At 41.5% G+C, this 20,172-nt stretch overlaps 2 protein-coding genes across 2 annotated transcripts; one reads left to right on the forward strand and one right to left on the reverse strand.

Annotated features, from left to right (window-relative positions):
- The first annotated feature begins 333 nt into the window (after positions 1 to 333).
- On the forward strand, positions 334 to 10,931 carry LOC311325751 (serine/threonine-protein kinase VRK1-like). Its single transcript, XM_084458507.1, has 13 exons — positions 334 to 765; positions 937 to 992; positions 1,726 to 1,795; positions 2,254 to 2,341; positions 3,212 to 3,320; positions 3,598 to 3,690; positions 5,205 to 5,337; positions 7,176 to 7,296; positions 7,456 to 7,511; positions 8,151 to 8,341; positions 8,580 to 8,741; positions 9,536 to 9,688; positions 10,387 to 10,931. Exons 1-13 carry the CDS (start codon positions 636 to 638, stop codon positions 10,864 to 10,866), a joined length of 1,842 nt encoding a protein of 613 aa, XP_084314633.1. The 5' UTR covers positions 334 to 635; the 3' UTR covers positions 10,867 to 10,931.
- A 287-nt stretch (positions 10,932 to 11,218) lies between these two features.
- Positions 11,219 to 19,760, reverse strand: fancl (FA complementation group L). Its single transcript, XM_084458508.1, has 14 exons — positions 19,630 to 19,760; positions 18,953 to 19,008; positions 17,481 to 17,541; positions 17,069 to 17,125; positions 16,310 to 16,407; positions 15,968 to 16,064; positions 15,630 to 15,698; positions 15,206 to 15,356; positions 14,845 to 14,928; positions 14,329 to 14,374; positions 13,455 to 13,536; positions 12,419 to 12,535; positions 11,729 to 11,800; positions 11,219 to 11,332 (listed from the first exon to the last, which is right to left on the reverse strand). Exons 1-14 carry the CDS (start codon positions 19,720 to 19,722, stop codon positions 11,297 to 11,299), a joined length of 1,119 nt encoding a protein of 372 aa, XP_084314634.1. The 5' UTR covers positions 19,723 to 19,760; the 3' UTR covers positions 11,219 to 11,296.
- Between the last annotated feature and the right edge of the window lie 412 nt (positions 19,761 to 20,172).

The raw sequence follows: 20,172 nt of genomic DNA on the forward strand, positions 1-20,172 counted from the left end.
GTGAAAGGCTTGATATATATGTACCCTGGCTCTTGTATTATTTTTAAATTTGTTTTATTTCATTCTTTGTATTGATTGATTGTTGCTAATTTGTATTGTTTTGTACTGTACATTTTGTACTGTTTTGTACCTTGATTAATAAAGATTTATAAAAAAAAAAGAAAGAAAAAAGGATGGTAACACGAAGCTAGGAAACCGTAGCAAAACGGTGCACAACGTTTTCAGACTGAACTCACCGCTGGTGACGCGCGGACCTACAGTAGCACTTTCAGGAAGTTGGGATCTCGAAAGAGACACAACAGCTCTATTAATACATCCATGGACACAGCTGACTATAAGAATAGACGTGTCTGCATGACTCTCAGAAACCAATTCATTTGATGTCTCGCTCACTAGACTATGTAGATATAATGGAAAAGGGATGACATCAGAAAGCGACCGAATGTAACGTTATTAGACCAAATATCCTGTTTTTATTAGGCCAAAACAGATACTTCTGATAAGGAGAGCAGCATTGATGTTAGTAGGCTACTTTAATTTAATATCTAGCATACATTTTCTAACGTTAGCTCGCTAGTTAACTTAATTAACATTAAAGTCCCACAGCTTTTAGCTGCTTGGCTGAATGATCATAGATGGCACCACCACGGAAACAAGCATTGCCTGCCCCTCTGCCAGAGGGCTTTCTGCTCACAGACACGGAGAAGAAGACGTGGAGGCTGGGCAACATCATTGGCCAAGGGGGCTTTGGATTGATCTATCTTGGTATAGCACACACACACACACACACACACACACACACACACTTGAAACGTATCACTCAGTTCAGTAATTTGTGTTTTAAATGATAATCATCATCAGCACCCCCCCCCCTTTCATTGTCTCACTTGTATTTGTTGACTGTCTCCTATCTCTCTTTCTATCCCACTTACTCAGCGTCCCAAGATTTGGACAATCCTGTTGCACAGGACTCGGATTTTGTCATTAAAGTGGTAAGTAGAATAGTTTCAAAACTGCGTTTGCACTCCTGGCCAATCTTTTCAGCTGTCAAAAGAAGAGTCACCTGCTGCAGAATCCATTCTGTCTGCCGCCTTTTCAGATGGAGCCTGTCTTGTCTCAAAACTGATCAAATACCATGCTGATAGCCATTTGTGATTTGCATAACAGTAACATAACAGTCGTGTGCATTAAAATAAATAACAGGTTACATAAAATAATCATGCATATTTGTCATGTACATGGTAAGGGTACCATACACAATGAAATGCTTAGCTGTGCTCAATGTTGGCCTTTGAACCTACGACCCTGAGATTATGAGTCTTATGCTCTACCAAGCTGAGTTTACCAATATTGACCTTATGCAATCAGCCTTGACACTGTCCACGTTTCCCAAAATTAAAATAGCCTACATTTTATTTTAATAATATGGGGAACACTTGTTTTCCCCATATTGGTATTCAGTGCCAGTGGGCTCCTTATACGCAGCACTACAGTACACCTCTGCTCTGTTGATCCACTTAACTATCCCATGTCAGGTTGGCATAAAATGTAGGCCAAGCGATGGGTTATCATTACCATGTGATTTTGTAACAGCCTACGCCTACCATGTGAGTCATCATGTTAACATGATAATTATGATCATGATAACTGTTCAAAGCCCACCGTGCTGACAAATTGCTGTTGACATTATCCCTCCATTGATTCTCTCCTTGTTTGTGTCTGCAGGAGTACCATGAAAATGGCCCACTGTTCTCTGAGCTCAAGTTCTATCAGCGAGCAGCTAAAGCAGAGAGCAGTGAGTATCAACTCCTAATGCTGAAACTACTTGTTGCATCACTGTCACCTAGTGTGAGATGCAGGCTTAAAGTGGCAATAAGCAAATTCTTACTGCTAGATGGCAGTAAGAGACTTGTTTACAAATGAAAGGCCTAAAACGTATAATATGTACGTTTAAGGCACAGGCCGGAGCCAAGTTGAAAAAGCTCATTGTCTGCTTTTTTCCTGCTAAGGGCTGAGCATGCTTGCATCAGAGCATTCACTTGTGCATAGGGGTTGGTTGGCTAAGGATTTGGGAGGAAAAAAAACCTTCTAACCCTAACTCTTTACCTTTTGTTAAGATTACTACAGTGTTCGCGGTTATTTTAATCATAATTGATCACAACCCAAAATTCCATGGAGCCAGGCCTCTTGTTCTGTGCGAGAGAAAGAGCTTTTGTCTGTGGAATCATAACCTTTGGACTGCTGCTTTTTCAGTGAGGAAGTGGAAAAGGACCAAGAAGCTGGATTTTCTGGGAATTCCAGTTTACTGGGGTTCAGGATTGGCAGAACACAACGGAACCAGGTACTCACCTCGGTAGAGATGGTATGGATGCATGCATATTATTGTGTTGATGGTTGGTGGTGATTTTGTGGTGATTTAGACAATGATGAAAAGATCAGGGGGCCTATTAATCAAACGTGTGTACGGGTACACACAGATACAGCTACAAAAAGCGTTCCATTGCTTTGTTTTCTATTGTCATGTCCTAATTGGACGCGAGCGACGCAGCGCGAAGCGGCGTAAGGTTTTAACTGCCCTTTTGACGCTCGCCCTGTTCCTATTTACCTCCTGTTGCTCGCGTTGACAGGCGTTCGTTCTTTAACTGTCTTCAGTTGGGAATATAGACAAATGACGTAACAGAACAGGAAATGTAACGGTTTCAGTTAGGACAGCAAGCATGCGATGTCGCGTCACAAGCAGTTAGGACACGGTGTAAATCATGGGTGTGATCGCTTGCTTCAGCGTGCATGCAGTATTAAGTAGTTTTTGCATAGCATTTACACCCGTGGATAAACCTTATACTGTAGACTATTAAACTGCCACTGCACAAAGATAGTAGCAGTACAGTAGTATCTGGTACAGATCTCGTACCCACAATCCACTAGCACCTTGTCTGTGAACATCTACTGCCCTTTGGCATTTAACTTCAGATCAAACCACTTTCTCTTTATCTCCGCCACCGACCGGCATTCTGAAGAGGCAGCATTCAATGCAGTTTCTACTTTCTCCCACACTATCCAACATCCCAACTATCCCACACACAATATCTTTTCTTTTTTTTTACTCTCTCACCAGATATGTAGCCTGTGTTCAGGCAAAATATGGTATGGTGCTGTAAAATGAAACTACAACCTCGAGAATAAACATTATTTCACTCCTTGACCTTCTCAGATACAGGTTCATGGCAATGGACCGTCTGGGCAGGGACCTCCAGAAGTTGTGTGATGAGAACGGAGGCCGGTTGAAGAAAGACACGGTGCTGCAGCTAGGCTGCATCCTGGTGAGACGCAAAACCTTTTGGCTCCTGCATAGAAATATATGGCTTCATTTCAGGTAGGGCTGTAACGATTATGAATTTTGCTTAGGCCCAGGTCCAGGCCTATTTTCTTTCATAACCGCGGTTAAAAAAAAAACAATCGTGGTCAGAAAAAATAATCGCGGTTTGACGATTATGTAATAATCGTTACAGCCCTAATTTCAGGCCCTATAGTCCCGTCATTTAGGGGTCATATGCTGTCCACTGATCTTCCTTTCTCTGTCTCCGTCGTCCTGCACAGCTGGACATTCTGGAGTATGTCCATGACAATGAATATGTCCATGCAGACATCAAGGCTGCCAATCTAATGCTTGGTCACAGAGACCCAGACAAGGTTAGTATGTCATCCTCGTTGTCTTTTTGAAAGCTGCACACATGAGGGCTTTAAATGCAAATCTTAAAAAAAAAAAGATCTACTGTACAGCTGCATGTAGTTCTGTGAGGCCGCTGTACTTTCTGAAACACAGTAGCAGTGGTCAGTAGCAGTGGTCAGCATGTGTGCTGGAGCAAGTGGGGAAGTTTTATTTCATTTCTAAAGATGTTTCTAAAGATCATACTACAGAGGCATGTGAAAACCACAACAAGCCCTCGCTCTATAGAAGCACAACTAGCGATGCATAAAAAGGAATCGAAACAACCGTTTTGCAGCAGAAAATAGATTTTTTAGAAGCTGCATTCTCAGTTCCCCGTCCACCACCATTACATGGATATACTTGGCTCGCGCTGGATTTAAAATTTCTTCTACAGGCCTCCAAAATAACACCAAAGTTATCTCGGTGAGTCTTATAATATGCCGTAAATAAGGTCCAGGTTGTCGAAAAAGAGCCTTCTCCTTTAAAGAAAACAGTACACATAAACATAGTGACATAAGGGGTCAGTACCAGAGGAAAACAGGCAAGCTGAAAGGAGAGAGTGCGGCAGATAGAGACGGTGTAGCATTCGAAGGCTTGTCTGAATAGATGCGTCTTTAGCTGCCCTTTAAAACTGTCCACAGACGCAGCAGCTCTCAGGTCCTGTGGGAGCGCGTTCCAAAGTCTAGGAGCCACAGCCCCAAAAGTCCCATCCCCCTTAGTCCTCAGCCGCGTCCGAGGCACTGTCAGGAGCCCCTGGTCAGACGATCTCAAGGTCCGGGCGGAGGTGTGGTGGTGTACCTGGCTACAGCGGCCTCTCTTATAGATGTACTCTCTTAGGTGTACCTGGCAGACTTCAGCCTCTTACAGATGTACTCTCTTGTAGGTGTACCTGGCAGACTTCAGCCTCTTACAGATGTGCTCTCTTGTAGGTGTACCTGGCAGACTTCAGCCTCTTACTGATGTACTCTCTTGTAGGTGTACCTGGCAGACTACGGCCTCTCTTACTGATGTACTCTCTTGTAGGTGTACCTGGCAGACTTCAGCCTCTTACAGATGTACTCTCTTGTAGGTGTACCTGGCAGACTACGGCCTGTCTTACAGATGTACTCTCTTGTAGGTGTACCTGGCAGACTTCAGCCTCTTACAGATGTACTCTCTTGTAGGTGTACCTGGCAGACTACGGCCTCTCTTACAGATGTACTCTCTTGTAGGTGTACCTGGCAGACTACGGCCTCTCTTACAGATGTACTCTCTTGTAGGTGTACCTGGCAGACTTCAGCCTCTTACTGATGTACTCTCTTGTAGGTGTACCTGGCAGACTACGGCCTCTCTTACAGATGTACTCTCTTGTAGGTGTACCTGGCAGACTACGGCCTCTCTTACAGATGTACTCTCTTGTAGGTGTACCTGGCAGACTACGGCCTCTTACAGATGTACTCTCTTGTAGGTGTACCTGGCAGACTAAGGCCTCTCTAACAGATGTACTCTCTTGTAGGTGTACCTGGCAGACTACGGCCTCTCTTACAGATACTGCCCAGATGGAGTACACAAGGAGTACAAGGAGAACCCCAAAAAGGGACACAATGGAACGATTGAGTACACCAGTGTGGACGCTCACAATGGAGTCGGTAAAGTATGATCTTTATTTTTGAATTCTACTTGCACAAGATACAGTATTCTAATTGTGAGTACCTTTGAAATATCTCTGCGACACTTTATCGAGGAGCTTTGCTCTGTAGACCAGGTGGACTGAAGTAATTATGACAATTTCGCTATGGACAGAAAAGGGACTGCATAAACCAATAGGCTTAAGAACAGAAGGCTGAAACCTGAAAAGGGCTGAGGCCAGTTGTCTCTAAAAATTCCATGACAGGTGCTCACTTAGTAAGGGAGATATTTTACTAGGCACCACCACATGTCAACCACAAGGGGGAGGTAGAACACTAAGAAAAAGCCTATTGGCATTTCTGTTTAGATTCTTTCTACAGCTGTGTAGATGCTTTCTTCAGCTTTATAGTTGAAGTTGCCAAAAACACATTGGTTGCACTTTAGAATGATGCTCAGTGAAGCCGAGAGCTTTCAATACATATAATTAAATACAGGGGAAAAGACAGTAGACAGACAAGGCCTACGCCAGAACCATATATCAGTATAATATTCTATTATACGAGTAGTTCTGACCAAGCAATCTGACAGCTGTGATATTCCCTGGTATTGAACAGCAAATGCCCTTTTTCTAGTTCCTTTTCAGCTATCTCTGTGCAGTGCACAACCCATATGGTACAACTAGCTTTCTGTCCATGTGTAATGGTTGCGCTTTCTGGAGAGCTGCAGCATCCCACACCTTTTCAAGATTCAAGATCTGTTTAGTTGCCATGTACATGGTTTACTATTACTAGGAATTTGAGGGCATACGCCGATGAAGACGACATAGGACGGTGCAGGACAGCGCAAAGACACAACAGCGCAAATACAATATAAAAAGAAAGGCACAATGCACATTACTCAATATACAGAATACAGTGTGGTGAGTGCATGTACAGCGTTACACGTATACACAAGACAGCTGTGAAAATAATGTACCATGTACTGTGCCAAAATACCTCCGTTATCATTGCTGCTTTTGTCGTCTTTCATATTCGCAATCAACATGGAAAACTGAGATCTACAGTAGAATATTTGTTGAAAAATGATTTGCTAGGATGGTGGACTAATGAATCAGAGACTAGATTAGATTGTGTTTATTTGAGGGCAACCAAGTTTATTTGAGTGCACATAGCCTAGTCCAAATCATCACTGTGGAGTACATTACTTGGGACTTGGGAGGATTAATAAGCGTGGAGTACATTACTTGGGACTTGGGAGGATTAATAAGTGTGGAGTACATTACTTGGGACTTGGAGGACTAATGAGCTGCTACATGCACGACTAACACAATTTATTTAATAAAATGATAGTCAGGCTGCGGTGTTGAATGAGCTGAAGTCTCAGTGTTTCTGTGGGGGAGTCCAGTGAAGAGTGCATTACAGTAATCGAGTCGGTTTGAAATAAAAGCGTGAATCAATTTTTCTGCATCCATTTGATTTATAAAAAGCCGTACTTTAGCTACGTCTCTAAGGTGGAAAAATTAGGTTTTCATCACCTTGTTAATATGGGAATTGAAGCTTAGATATGAATCTAGGATAACGCCAAGACTTGTAACCTCAGGTTTCATCCAGCATATCAGTTTCCCCAGATTTTTAAACATAATTTCTGTTTTAGTTTTAGGGCCGATTAGTAGGATTTCAGTTTTGTCCTCATTTAGTTTTAATAAGTTATTGCTCATCCATGCATGTATTGCTACAAGACAGGTAGCAATGGAGTCCAAGGCTGCAGCATCATTTGGTTCAGCAGAGATGTATTTGCCTTACCTTGTCTCCTTCTCCCCTTCCATCTTTGCTCTCCCTCACATACTCTCTGTCTCTAGCTCCATCCAGGAGAGGGGATCTTCAGGTTTTGGGTTTTTGTATGTTACACTGGCTTTGTGGGAAGCTGCCATGGGACTCAGTGCTCAAGAACCCCACCCAGGTCCATGAGGCCAAGTCAAGGTACCCTCCCACACACACACACACACACACACACACACACACACACTATAAACTGTGAGAGTTAATGGTGTAAATGCATAAAAAATGTAATTCCACCGGTTGATTTGGCTCAATTTACTCCTTAATTATTATTTGCTTTACCTCCCTTTGGCTCTCCAGACTGATGGGTGACTTACCAGGCTCAGTGCAACTCATTGAGGGTGGAGCAACTACAGGTAAGACCCTCGATTAACATGTGGCTCCTTGACTGCTTATCGTTGGCTCCCATGCAAATTAGAATTGATAATACAATTTACAATTAGTAGCCTAATACAAAACCACGGATACAATTGCTCTTGCTGTTACAAGGTTCCAGACCCATGCCCCAGATTAAGCCTGTACCAAAAAATACGTAATTGATTAGACCAGTAAACGATTTTGCTCAATGATGTTAACTTGCTAAAAAATAAAACGATTAAAAGAAGCCAGTCTGAAGACTTTGTATTATCTAGGGACTACATTTTTTGAGTTCTGATGGCTGGCGATAAGACGAGAATATCAGCATTCTAACCTATGCAAAATGTTTGTCTCTGAATATTGAACTAAAAAGAACAGTTATAGTAGTATTATAGTGTTATAATGAGTATTACTCAACACTGATATGGAGAAATCCACTCCTGTTTACACCCAAATGCGTTGAACTGTGGCCACTCATGAGTTGAAGTTGAAATTCAGATATTGGCATTTTTTGTCTGATATTTATCAAATCCCATCCAAAACTCCTGGGTTAATACTTGATGGAAGCACCTTTGTTTGGAGAACTGTAAGAGTTATTCTCTTCTAGTCTCTCTCCTCCTTCCCCCTCTCTTTCACAGACGAAGTGGCCCAGTTTCTCCTCCATGTTAAGATGCTGGAGTATAAGCAGCGTCCAGACTACCAAAAACTAAGAGAGCTGCTCTCGGCAGGGAGGTCAGGGGCCTGTGGAGGCCAGGGAAGGTTGGACTTGTCTGGGACACATGGAGAGCTGGTAGGGGGGTCCACTACCAGGGGACCAACCAGGGCCAAGGTGAGAACCTCAGGGGCTTGTCTTCTCAAAAAGCATCAGTGTGGTTGTGTAGAATGGATTTACCTCGCCTCTATCAATCTGTCATGAGATTGGTCAAGTTTACACACCTGGAATAGAATTGAGAAACTAGAATGTATCCCACCATAATCCTACCAAATACAATAGGGTACCGCTAAATATCTGAAGAACCGTAAGGTTGATTTGAACAGCTCACCCTAGTTGTATCCTTTCCCCACAGAAAGGAGGCCAAACTCGAGGGTCATTCAAACATAAGCCCGTAGCTATGGAGGTAGAAGAGAGTGAGGAGACGGAAATAGAGTTTGAAGAAAAAGGTCAATCCAAACCTGTGCCAACTCGCTACATCAGAGGACCACCCATATCCAGACCTCAGCCAGAGAAGGTAATGATTCATAACCCCCCCCCCCCCCGCCAACTCTTTCAACTGTTATACAAGATACTGTATATCATCCCTGTTATTGCGTTTTATATATATATATTATTTTTATTTTAAAGAGCAAACAAAAACAACAACACATACAACCAAAAACATAAGTAAATACATACAAATACACATACAGGTGGTTGCATTGTTTACATAGATGGTAGCTTATGGTTATTGATGGTTAAAATCTGGAGTGTGTGGTTGGACCAATGCTCATGGGCATTTTCCCTTCTTTTGCACGTGAAAGGACTTACTGACCCCCTATAATAGCATGTCTCTATTTGCAGCCAATTTGAGTTTGAGTAGTCCTGTATCCATGTGATCAATGGCAGGAGTTGAGTGGCCCAATAATAGTATTTGAGATTTGCTAATCCGAGACCTCCTAGCTGTTTCGGAAGTTGGGGTGTTTTAAAGCATACTGTTTTTTCTTTTGCCATAAAAATCTAGATATATTCTGGTCCAATTGCTGGAAGACAGTGTCTGACACTGGAATGTCAGTTATTGCGTTTTATTTAGACAACTCTTTCTTCATCTTCATGCCAAGTGTACAGATATCCCTTATTTATGCTGTTGTCCTTTTCAAAACCAGAAAGTACAGTGGAGTCGAAATGTAGTCCATTTAATCATAACAAAGTGTGCTCTTAGCCTAGCCGCCCAGAATGATCGCTGCACTCAAGTTTCCTGAAGTTAAACAAGCTGGTCTGCAAGGCTCGTGTTCTCTTACACTTGTACTTTTTTATTTTTGCCTACAGAAACCAAGTAGAGCTAAAGCTCCTGCCAGAGTGTCCAAGCCACATCCTGTACCTGCCAGCAGGGAAGATGAGGAAGAGGAGAGACCCAGACCCATAGCAGCTTGCTATATTAGAGGACCGCCTATAGGACCCAGACCCCAGCCAGAGCAGGGGGTGAGATTGAACTGTTAGCTCTGCTCCTTCAGTAAATGTTCTTGTCTATTAATAATATAATATTAAACTATAATTTGCTCAAGTTAGTTAGCAACACAAGCATGCATCTGCCAAGCACAGGAACAAGAAAGGCGGCTGACTTTTTCTCAAAACCGGCATGGAGATGTGAATATTGGCAGTTAAATGTCATTTTTGACATACTTCAGTTTTCCTCTTTTCACTAGTCTACAAAAACTAATGAAAGTAAAAGTGTAAACAGGTAGAAAAATACACAACCCTATATCCCTCTCAGCATCAAATGCAGTTTTGGCCTAACTGAATAAAGTGAGGTAGACAGAAGTTGCAGAGTTTCATAGATATAGATTGCTTACAGGCAGTCATTCTAAATAATTCAATTTCATTACGTAACACTATCAAACTAAAACTAGATGCCAATTACTTGAATTTATTCATTACAACACTTGTGACTTATTTTGTTTATCAAGGTTGTCCATAATCATGACTGTCCAGGATTATAGGGTTATAGTGTCAGCCCTCTTTGTATGAATATAACATTATTGAGAATATATTTTATTCATTTCAATCACGTTTATTGAAAATGTTTGTCTCAAATTAACATAATACATTAAATGATTGTTACAATAGTTAAAGTCAATGCCGTAACCATGAGCCAATGCATGAATCACCCTCTTCAACAGAAAAGTAGAACAAAAACCCCAAAACCTGACCTCAATAGGACCTCATCAAGACCAAAGATAAATGACAGGAAGTCCCGCTACCAAAGAGGAAGGGTCCCTCCTATAAACAGAGACCGATTGGTTGAACAACAAGATAACTACAGTGAGATATGTGGTCGAATGCAGATGGACTCCAGTCAGACACGCAGTGGGCGCTGGAATGAACCTTCCTATGAAGATGACCCTTGGGAGCACAATGACCATAAGTGTGATGACCAGTGGTGGGGTGATCACCAGAGATACTACAGTCACCCAGATGATGACATAAGGGAGAATCCCACCAACAGATACAGGGATGGTAATTGGGAAGAACATGTAAAAAATGACAACAACCAGAAGGAGAGGTCTGGTCCCAAACAGAAGGGTATTTGGTCAGCCAAGCTCTATGGCTGTATCTTTGTTCTCTTGTTTCTCATCCTCGTTGTTCTCTTTGCTCTGTAGGAGCAATTAGGCTGAATGTTTGGTGTAAAGTGTGGTGTACTGTATGTAAACAAAACGTTATGTACAGTAATTGATGTCACATGCCCTGATGAAGGCACTGAGTGCAGACATATTGGTATCTTTATAATAAATGCACTTGAGCAAATAGTGGGTCCTGCCTTTACTACGGAAAGCATCCTTCCTCCCTGTAAATGAACTGTTATGTAATTACACTTTCATATGCCAATCGTATTGATGTTGTGGATCTTGGAACACTATAGGCTGTTGATAATCCCCGTTTTCTTTATGGTGTCACTCTGTTAGGTTTCAGCTTCAGTGTCAGCCACGATAATCAATTATTTCAGCTACTAGAAATGTAGCCTTAAATAGTGCAATACGCTGTATGTCAAAAATAAATTCAGTCAGGAGGTCCCCACTGCTCCTTTGGCTGTCAGGGTTTCTGTGTGACCATCTTGACAGTAATGGGCTGCAACACAAACAAAATGACAGTTGTTATTGATTTATTGAACACATGTAATTTACATGTAATATACAGTACGTTCTTAGAGATGCTGTATCTATTCATATTTACACAGAATGTTTCATGATCGCCATAAAGAGTTAGTCATGAACTGAACTTTGTTTAGTGATGAAGAACTATGGGAAGTTGAAAGTTTCTAGGAGAAGATATGCAGGCTAGGACCTCTTATATAGTGGGGCACCTGTTATGATTGGTCACAGGTGTGTGTATGTTTGGCTATGACTGGATAAGCCAATACAGAGCTTGCCCTGTGGGGTGATGCACCTTGAAATAGAACTACTGTAAAAGTAGAGAGTGTAATGTATGTAATATTGCACTATTAACCCAGGATGAAGATGTTACCTTGTTACAGTAGGGACATTCTCCGAAAACGATGTTGAAGCTTTGCCGACTGGACGGTAGCCCTCGTAGCCACTACGAGGAGGAGGAGGGAGAGGCGGGTGAGAGAAAATTATGAAAAACTAATTGATAGAAAAATGCTAGTAGCTTTAGTTTCATTTTGCACAATTTAAAATACACTATAATGACAAAAAAACAAATGATAGAACAGTGCAGGAAGAGGCAGGAAACCCAATGGGCTTATTTGAAGCGTCCACCTAAATAATGTTTTTTTTTAATTCAGTGTTTTTAAGAAACAACAACAGGAAAAATAATATAGCTACATAAAAGTGATGGCAGATTGATAATGACAAAATATGTAACATAGGCAGTTAAACCAATATTGGCATCCATAATTAGCTTCAGGCTACAATTTCTTTGCCCTCATATTTTGGGTGAATACAGTACAGCTCCAAAAAGCCTTATGCCACTTGGGCAAACATTGTATGCGTATTGTTGACTCAAAATACCTATTGATATATACTGTACATCACTAGGTGTTTTGAGTCAACTACAGGTATACGCATGCAATGTTATACCTATATATATATATATATACATACAGTATACAGGTAGTGGTTGTTTTCTGAGATGAGTATTGTACAGTACTCAGACTGTAGTTGTGCATGGTGCTTGTGTTTTCAGTACCCTTACCTCATACAGACAGGCCTGGTGGAAGGGTTGTCCACAGCGTGGGTCATTGCACATTTGATCTGGGATGGCTGACTCGAGGCGGTAGGAATAACAGATCCCACACTCAACACTGAAGCTCTGCATGCACGCACGCGCACACACACACACAAACACACACACGGTGTGATGTCTACAGTACAAATCAAAAATACTTGATTAAACCAAAAGCCATTCAAATTAAGGCTTTTTCATTCACAAGTTCTTGGGTGGTGGGGCTGAAGTTCACTTGTGTTAGGTACCTGCCTGGGCTAGTATGGGATGGCCTACCCTAATGTAACTAATAATCCTATAATTATGGTATTGGTAAAATGCAAACACCTGAAGAGCATGTGTGCTTTTACAGTTTGTTAAAAAAAAAAAAAAAAAGGAAACTATAGTATTTTTTGCCATAGAGAATAATTGATTTCGAATTGACTGAAATTACAGGAAAATGCACAGATTTTGTACTGTACATTTCTTCCTACAGTACCAGTGAGTATCTATCTCTCATATACCCCCCTCCCCCACAAATTCACTCATACCTTACACACACTCTTGTGTTGCATACTGCTTTGCAGTATAATGAGAAAGTATTGTTTTTGTTTTTGCAAGTGACGCATTCAAACTGCGATGACAAGTAACAATTTCAACATCTGGTGCAACTAAAGTTTGAATGTTCGGAATGTTAATGATGCTGAGCCATTAACGTCATGGTGACAGCGGGTATTCATAGCGTCCTTTCAACCCATCCACTAGGAGAAAAAACTGGTGGATAATAAAAGATGTGCGTGTTATTGTAATGATCTTTTCTGTAAACAACCCAATTAAGGGGATTTATGTCTATCCCTCACTGCAAGCATAGAACGAAAGACAATAGACAAAATATATATATGCCTTCCCTCCCACTCCTCATAACATCTCTCTCACACACAAGCACCCACACACATGCACACAACTGATCACTTGGCAGGTAACGGTAAATTTGGTATTTGAAACTTGAGGGGAAAATTAAACATACCGATTTTTCGTGGGTGGTAGGTGAAGGGAATTCTATCTCCAAAACATCTTGCAGGTTCTGCAACACACTGCAGTCCGAATTCCTGAAAACAAACCAGAAAAAGTGATTTTACGCACCAATTAAACAGATGCAAATGAGACCCTAAGGCCCTGTATATCTATCCCATCCTATCTTAATTTGATAATTTATAGAAAGGGTACCTATTGTGTAATTTGTAAGATTGTAATTTTTCACTTTGACTACGCCGTACATGACGTGATAAATATAAAAGTAGTCTTGCATCTTGATGTTGCAGTTTCACATAGTCTGGATTGGACGACCACATGAATCGGCGCCACTGATTGGGCAGTAATAAATTAATGATGAGGCTTATCCCCAAAACCTACATCTGTTGAGTCAGACTACAAATAGCATGATGGTTGAACATGTTGGATGATCTAGCCACACACTAGAACTGGTCTACTCTTACATGCCATCATTATCAAACTACATACATCCATGATTTATCTTGTTGCATTCCAATTCGTCAATAAATTCTGTGTATTTTAACTTGTGTTAAAATACAAGTTGATATGCCCCTGAATGATATGCCCCTGAATAATTGTTATAGCAGAAAAACTAAATAATCGACACAACAATACTGTATGAACAAGTCAGTTTTCTAATTGAGAAGAGTTAAAAAAGAAACTTGAATCTGACCAACCTGGACACTGTAACTCACACAACAGAGAAATGGTCGCATTGTGCAGCCCTGATTTTACAACTTAAAAAGAAAAAACTTATTTGAAGGATTCCAATAATTCTAGAGGTGTCTTTATACTCTATAGCTTATCAACTGTATCAAATGAAGTGTACACGGAGAAAGTTTCTTTACCATAAGTGCATGTTGGCATTCAATTTGTTCCGCAGAGGTGTCACCACTAAAAGAGACGAGAAAACAACCAAATTAACAGGGGAATTAAAAAACACGAGCAATTATCAGACTTTCTCAAAAGTGCTAGTTTTGTCAACTTTTTGATCTGAACCATTGTATATGATCATAAGTAACCTTAAAACAGGGCTAAACATGCATTTGCGCTTTACTACTCCTTTAATATGCGTTGGAGTAACATTATCTTCTGTGACTGACCTTGGTGGATCTTGTGCTCTTTGTGCTTAATCAAAATCAAAATTGTAACACAAGGAAAGTGTCTACAGTCCTCAGGTATGTGGAACAGTTTTCCAGAATCAGTTATTTCACCATTTTATATAACACTGATATAACAATAAAGACACGATTCTAAATATCACCACTGAACTACCAATTAAGATCAATATAAGTATCGTTTCTAGCTTTTCTCCCATTCCACCTTTGAGGGAGGAATGGGAATCCCATTCAGATTCGACCTACTGTGATCGGCTCCAAGCAGGCAGCACTCTGGCAGCATCTTTGGGTGTCTGGCGTCCACCTCCACCTTGATGGAAACGTTGTTTCCTTCAAAAGAGAGATCGTAAAACAAAAGAGAGGCATGAAAGTGCAGAATAATGACAGATCTACTGATATGTAACCTTTATTTATGCAGGCAGTCCCACTGAGACGGATCTATTTTGCAATAGGGTTGGGCGATATCACATTTTTTCAAAAATCGCGACTCGAGTCGGAATCGAGTCCAAGTACTACAACACCAGTGTGTGTGTGTGTGTGTGTGTGTGTGTGTGTGTGTGTGTGTGTGTGTGTGTGTGTGTGCGCGTCTATTGTACGTTTCTGTTACCAATTGCAATCCTCCTTGTGGTGTCTGCTCTGCTGGGCTTCTCCGGCTCTAGAACCCAGGTCTTCTGATCTATTTCCTCCAGAACTTCCCAGAACTGCGCCAGAGACTCCAGCACCAACAGGAACTGGGCATGAACGTTCCCGAGGGAACTCTAGAACATAGAGAGTAGGGAACAACTTCACTTGGATTCAGACTCAGACTGGGCATGTAATAATTTTTATGTACAAAGCGCTCCTACAGATGTCACACCCCTACTTCTCTACACATCTGCGATGGAGAAATATGGAACATCAAACGGGGTCACAAGGCAGGTTATTATTAAAAAGCAAGTGAAACAAATATACAAGGAGTGTACAGCGTGTGAGAGAGGAAGATGTACTGAAACATTTGTCAGTGCATGTGATGTGTTCTGCTTGGTCTGCACCTGTGGAGTCCAGGTAATGGCCAATGGTATAGGCAGGTCAGCGGAACACTCCGGGGCCTCTGCAGGATGCTGAAAAACAGGAGATACACACATGCTAGCGTAACGTCACCAAAATGTCATGTAAAGTACGTCTAAGATGTTGGGGGTACATGGACATACAGTTTTATTTTTTATAATTTCCATTTTATGTTTATGTTTTCTGTCATTAAAAAAAAAAAGTGATTATAGTGCTAATTAGACTCAGTTTTCAGCAAAAAAAAAGTGTTTGAGGCATATAGTGACAGTAGGCTAATAAAGAGTATGGTACTGTATTACAGAGATGGAATTAATTCAATTACCTTGGGCTTCAGTTCAACTTTGATGTAATGTTGTCGTCCTGATAAATCGTCAGCTTTAAGTCTCAATGTACGGAACTCTGTGTCGATGAACAAAAGCCTAAGGGATCCAAACACAACATAGAGCAGTAATATCAATGATCAAAAACACATAACATTCACTTAGATATTCACACACTACTTGATTTTGTTTAGCAGCAAGATGTGGAATTGGGAGAGACTACTAACACACTAATAGAGCTACAGGTACACACGTTTTGAAAGATTAAATCCCTGATCGACGATGTGTGAAGTCTTGCCCACAGCCTAAGTAGTGTGGACATCCTACCAGCTAAAAGAACGTACTTGTCCCACCCTAGGGCCTCCATCTCTGAGATGAGCTGAGAGTAGTATTGTGGAGGCGGGATGGATCGATACTCCAGGTGGTTTTTCAGGGCAGCTTCCTAGATCAACAAAAGAAAACTTCCCATTTAAACAATCAACCAATGCAGGGCCGCCCCTAAGGCTATTTTCTTATGGAACCCTTATGGGGGGGGGGGGGGGCAGGCTCCCCCAGAAAGAACATTTTAAAGAAGCAAACATTTAAGGATGAACACCAGCAAGAATGCAACATATAGATGTTTGAACTATAGAGATGCGTTTGATTTCCTCTATGCACCTCACTGGGTTCCCCTTCTTTCTGACATTTTGGACTCTTGCAGGCACTACTGTGTGGTTTTAAATACAAATGAGTGATATTCTGGCATAGCATATTCTAAAACATGTCGACACAGTGAAGTAACTGGCATTGAAACAGTCATACAAAAATTGTTTAAGCAAGTACACCACGTGACAGACCCTCCCTGAAAACCCCCTTCTGGTGTTCAACTTTAAATTCCTTCCCTCTGCAACCCTAATGTTGAAATGAGGTATGGACCAGCACACACCATCCTTGTGCTTTGTAAACAAGGTCAGAATAGAAGGTAGGCTACATCTAGCTAATCAAGACCTATACTTAAACATGTACTTACTCATGCAGTAGGCTTCTGTACAACAATATGGAGCACGTGATTTCAGATACAGTACATGTAAATGAGGAAGATGAATGTGATCATCTTCTCTTACCATTACAGTCTTTAGTTCCAGAACAAAGCTGAGTAAGTCAGAGGAGTGATGTAATCTCTACGGCAAAAAAAAAAACAGGAGAAGAACGGGATATAAGAAACATCTCTGAGTCCAAGCTGAAACCTGAAGTAACAGTATGTATCTCTTTTCAAACTACACCGTAACTTGAAGCACCCAAAATCAAACCTAAAGTTTTGGATTAATGGGGCCAGCCACAACAAATAGGTACATTTTAGAGTAATGTTACTTAGGCAGCAATATAGTATAATAATATAACAAAAACATAACAAAAAATGTACACCATTGAGGTACGGGGAGAACAGGGAGAACTAGTCTATAACTTGCTTTCTCATCTACAACTGAAATGATATACTCCCTCTCCTCTGGGTGAATGGCGGTGTTGTCGTCTTACCTGTTTTACTATGTTCTCATATCCACGTAGAAGCTGTTTCAGCTGCCAGCAGCAGTTAAGTCTGCAATACACAAGTAGGCGTATGTGGTATAGCCAGAGAACTAACAAATCCTATGGCTGTACTCAAAGTCAGAGTAGGGGTGCATCAATTTATTTGGCCTAACATAGCTCAGAGATCCTACCCTGTTTGTGAAGGTCAATACACATACAGTACAGTACAGGGGCCGTGTCTGCCCCCCGTTAGCTGTCCAAAATTGACGGCTCATTCATAAATCCCTGGCGAATGAGTCTGGCAGATTGCTAACTGCACCGTCATGCCATTTTGAATAACCTATAATTTTTCAGACAAACTTCTGTCATTGGTGCAAGAGTGGGGGGGGGGTGCACAGCAACAACAAGTGAGTACAGTTGGGAATGTGCCAGACTCATTCAACATGGGTTTATGAATTAACTGTACATAGGAAACTAAAGGGGAACATTACAGAATCCAATACGGATAGGTCTATGAATGGACCTGCAAAATCTGCATTTATGAGGGCACTGTTATATTTTTACACCTTCTCTCTCACCAATTTACAGAATAGCATCTTATGAAATGAGTGTCGTAAATAATTGCAGCATTGGGGTTGGCAAATCCAGGCTAGCAAACCTTAACATTAAGTTCATGACAAGATCCAGCCATTGAGTCAAAAGCTATGCAATCGAGGCAAAACACAGCAGTGATCAACCATTTTGGGACCCACACCATCATTCAAATGTGTCCAAGTCTTGTAATTTGTGTCAGAATTTTCCATATTGAAAGAAGCCCAGGTGTTTGAGATCATCAGCACAAAATGAAAAGAACACAAAACTAGTGGTCCAAGCAAATATTACCGCAGAATACATTACTGTTAGGGAAACCGTTTTTGTCAAGTGGACTACAGATTATTGCTTTATCTTCATCATGCTAATGAATTCTAAACTGATTCATTACAAGTAAACCTGACATCCTTGCAACATTCAATTTCACCCACAGTTAGTCCTGCCAAGCTCTGCCATTGCTTTCATTCAGCACATTGTTTACACACACACACACACACACACACACACACACACACTCTCTCACACACACACACACACACACACACACACACTCTCTCTCTCTCTCTCTCTCTCACACACACACACACACACACACACAGACACACACTCACTCACTCACTCACTCACACACACACACAGACACACACACTCACTCACTCACTCACTCACTCACACACACACACACACACACACTCACTCACTCACTCACTCACTCACTCACTCTCTCACACACACACACACACACACACACACACACACACACACACTCTCTCTCACACACACACACACACACACACACACGAGATTCTGATGTATTGGACTGTCTGTGTCGAACACACATACACCATAGTGTTCTTGAATGACAACAGTGAGCAGAATAGCTCGCATACTTGGCCCGCTTGAGATGATCGGATGGAAGTTGGATTCTGATTCGGAAGTCTCTTCCCTGAAAGGAGAAAGGAAGCTAGTGTTACATGAAACTAAGATACCAATAAAACTTAGCAAGCTGGTCCATAGCCATCCTGAATTATTAGGAGTAAACCAACTCTTATTAGACTAGCTGGCCCTACACCGGGGCGCATAACCCAGCAAACACGCAACGTCAGGGAGACGTTCAGATCACGTCTTAACTGACGTTAAGATAACGTCAGTGGGTCCTGAACCCCGTGTGTTCGTCTGCTGGACCCCTCAATATTCACACGTCTGGCTTGGACCCCTCTAAGACGTCTGTGGACGTGCAGAACGGGTTCAATATCTGAACGTCTAAAAAAAACATTCATTCTGGCTCCTAATTGGATGTCTTTGGACGTCCAGGAAAAGACAGAAAAAGACAGAAAAGACATCTAAAAGACGTCTTTGCTCAGTGGGTAACCATCCTGAATTATTTGGAGTAAGCCAACTCTTATTAGACTAGCTGGCCCTACACATAAGTAAGTATACAAGTAGATATCTATCTAACGTGATCGTTATAATGATATACTATCTAAAGTGAGCTAGTCTCACGCATCCCAGTGTGGGGTTGCTAGGCTAACGTTAGCTAGCTGGATTTGGGCGTCCTGTTTCCCACCTGAACACTTATACATCCATCATACACCGTCTTCTCTTTGTTGAGAGGCAATAACAGCGGACATTCTTTCACAAGTAGACTGTGAGGGTTCATATTTGTACACAAGGGGGCAAATCAGCTGTGGATTCATTTAAGATAGTTACTTCCGTAACTCCCGTAACCTGAAGCGCGCCGGATGGTTTAACGTGATCTCGCGAGATCAAGATGATCTCACGAGGCTATATCTCCGGTAGACTCCGGTAGACTCCGGTAGACTCCGGTAGACTCCGGTAGACTCCGGTAGACTCCGGTAGACTCCGGTAGACTCCGGCAACTGTGTGCGCCACCAAAATTCTAGAAAATGAAACCAAACAATACATAAAGACTATTTTTTCCTCCAATAATAAGAAGCCTACGAAGACAGTGAGTTTGTGCACCTTCTTTGATTTGTTTGTGTGAAAGGCTTGATATATGTACCCTGGCTCTTGTATTATTTTTAAATTTGTTTTATTTCATTCTTTGTATTGATTGATTGTTGCTAATTTGTATTGTTTTGTACTGTAC

This window comes from Borostomias antarcticus (assembly GCF_949987555.1).
Source record: "Borostomias antarcticus genome assembly, chromosome: 25".
In the NCBI taxonomy this organism is placed as follows: Eukaryota; Metazoa; Chordata; class Actinopteri; order Stomiiformes; family Stomiidae; genus Borostomias; species Borostomias antarcticus.

Excerpts from the sequence above, each read along its gene's own strand:
- LOC311325751 (XM_084458507.1), top strand. The coding sequence starts at position 636 with ATGGCACCACCACGGAAACAAGCATTGCCTGCCCCTCTGCCAGAGGGC. Across the intron at positions 3,691-5,204 it reads GTCACAGAGACCCAGACAAG|GTGTACCTGGCAGACTACGG; the intron begins GTTAGTATGTCA and ends ACTCTCTTGTAG. Across the intron at positions 5,338-7,175 it reads GGACGCTCACAATGGAGTCG|CTCCATCCAGGAGAGGGGAT; the intron begins GTAAAGTATGAT and ends CTCTGTCTCTAG.
- fancl (XM_084458508.1), bottom strand. The coding sequence starts at position 19,722 with ATGAACCCTCACAGTCTACTTGTGAAAGAATGTCCGCTGTTATTGCCT. Across the intron at positions 17,126-17,480 it reads ATGAGAACATAGTAAAACAG|AGATTACATCACTCCTCTGA; the intron begins GTAAGACGACAA and ends TTTTTGCCGTAG. Across the intron at positions 15,357-15,629 it reads CCATTACCTGGACTCCACAG|AGTTCCCTCGGGAACGTTCA; the intron begins GTGCAGACCAAG and ends TCTATGTTCTAG.